This window comes from Mus pahari, chromosome 21, assembly GCF_900095145.1.
Source record: "Mus pahari chromosome 21, PAHARI_EIJ_v1.1, whole genome shotgun sequence".
Taxonomy (NCBI): Eukaryota; Metazoa; Chordata; class Mammalia; order Rodentia; family Muridae; genus Mus; species Mus pahari.
The window spans coordinates 32,182,830-32,184,368 of record NC_034610.1 but is presented as its reverse complement, the minus strand read 5'-3'; the positions used below and the strand labels follow the sequence as shown (position 1 = coordinate 32,184,368).

Genomic DNA, 1,539 nt, shown 5'->3' with positions numbered 1-1,539 from the left:
AATCCACCTGCCTCTGCCTCCCAAGCGCTGGGATTAAAGGTGTGCGCCACCACCGCCTGGCAGAACATTTTCTTGATTACTGATTGATGGAAGAGGGCTCAGCCCACACAGGGTCAGTGCCACCCTGGCAAGTAGTTTCCTGTTGTATAAGAAAGTATATTTGAGCTGGGTGGTGTTGGCGCACACCTTTGATCCCAGCACTCGGGAGGGAGAGGCAGGCAGATTTCTGAGTTCAAGGCAAGCCTGGTCTACAAAGTGAGTTCCAGGACAGCCAGGGCTATACAGAGAAACCCTGTCTCAAAAAACAAACAAACTAACTAAGTAACAAAGAAAGTATACTGAGCAAGCCGTGAGGAGCAAGTCAGGGAGAAGTGTTACTTCGTGGCTTCTGCTTCGGTTCCTGCCTTAAGTTCATGTCCTGACTTCCTATAGTAAGTGTTACCCAAAAGGAATATGCCTTCTTCTCCTTTCAAGGTTTCTTTTGATCATAGTGTTTCAGTATAGCAACAGAAATGCTAACTAAAATGCACACATAGGCACTTACCCAAATATCGACTCTCCTCCACGGCCAGTCCCTGTGGGATCTCCTGTTTGTATGATAAAATCCCTCTAGAATATACAAAATTCTTTGTTAATTCATGGTTTGCTACATGTTTCCAATAACTAAGAGCATGACTGAGACCTACCAACTCACCTGTACATTGTGTATGAGGCAATAGTTATAATATTTTATTTTGCACAGCTTCAAAAAATTCAAGCAAGCTGAAAGAAAGTAAAAACTAAATTACAGGAAAGCAAAAAAAATCAGTTTTAGACAAATTAGTGACAGCATAATTAGTACAAGTTAATCTACCTTTGCATTTTTATTAAAAGAAAAACAAAGGTTCTGTGAGCTGGACATTTTAGGATGGGAGCCTTGCCAAAGGAAATTCATCACTAGGGCCAGGTTCACCCTACTTCTGGTTCACTCTCCCTGCTTGGTGTGCTGTGCTAAAGATGTGATCTCACAGCTGCCTAATCCAGCCAAAAATGCTGTGCCTGCCCCACCACTATGAACTGTCCCTCTGGAACCATAATCCAAAATAACTGCTTCCATGAGTCCCTTTCTGATCACGGTGTTCTGTCACACCAACAGAAGGGTAATTAATACTGCCTTCTAGATGTTTGGCACTGCCATCACAGACATCACTAAATTATAGCTCACGCCCGTTAAGGACTCATAGATACATGCCAACAAGTTCTTAAAGCACTAAGAGACGACACAGGAAGGAAAATACATGAGGCTCCTTGCCCTTGGTAAATTTTTATTTATGGAACTAGGGTCATAACCAGGTATGGCATATGCCTGAGAAGAATCAGAACCATGAATTTAAAACTAGTGTGAGATATACAATAAGGCAGTCTCTAGAACAGAAAGAAAAAAAATACAACAAAGGTCCTCACAACTAAACATGAAATAACGACACTAGGCATTTCTTTTTTTTGTTTGTTTGTTTGTTTTTTTTGTTTTGTTTTTTTTTTCGAGGCAGGGTTTCTCTG

At 41.4% G+C, this 1,539-nt stretch overlaps 1 protein-coding gene across 1 annotated transcript in view; it reads right to left on the bottom strand.

Moving 5' to 3' along the window:
* The window catches only part of Ppil4 (peptidylprolyl isomerase like 4), a 30,847-nt gene that overhangs the window by 27,303 nt on the left and 2,005 nt on the right, over positions 1-1,539 (bottom strand). The window contains exons 2-3 of the mRNA XM_021221142.1: positions 695-762; positions 545-609 (exon numbers count right to left, since the gene is read on the bottom strand). Coding sequence (XP_021076801.1) covers positions 545-609; positions 695-762 — 133 coding nt within the window. The remainder of the gene's footprint in view (positions 1-544; positions 610-694; positions 763-1,539) is intronic.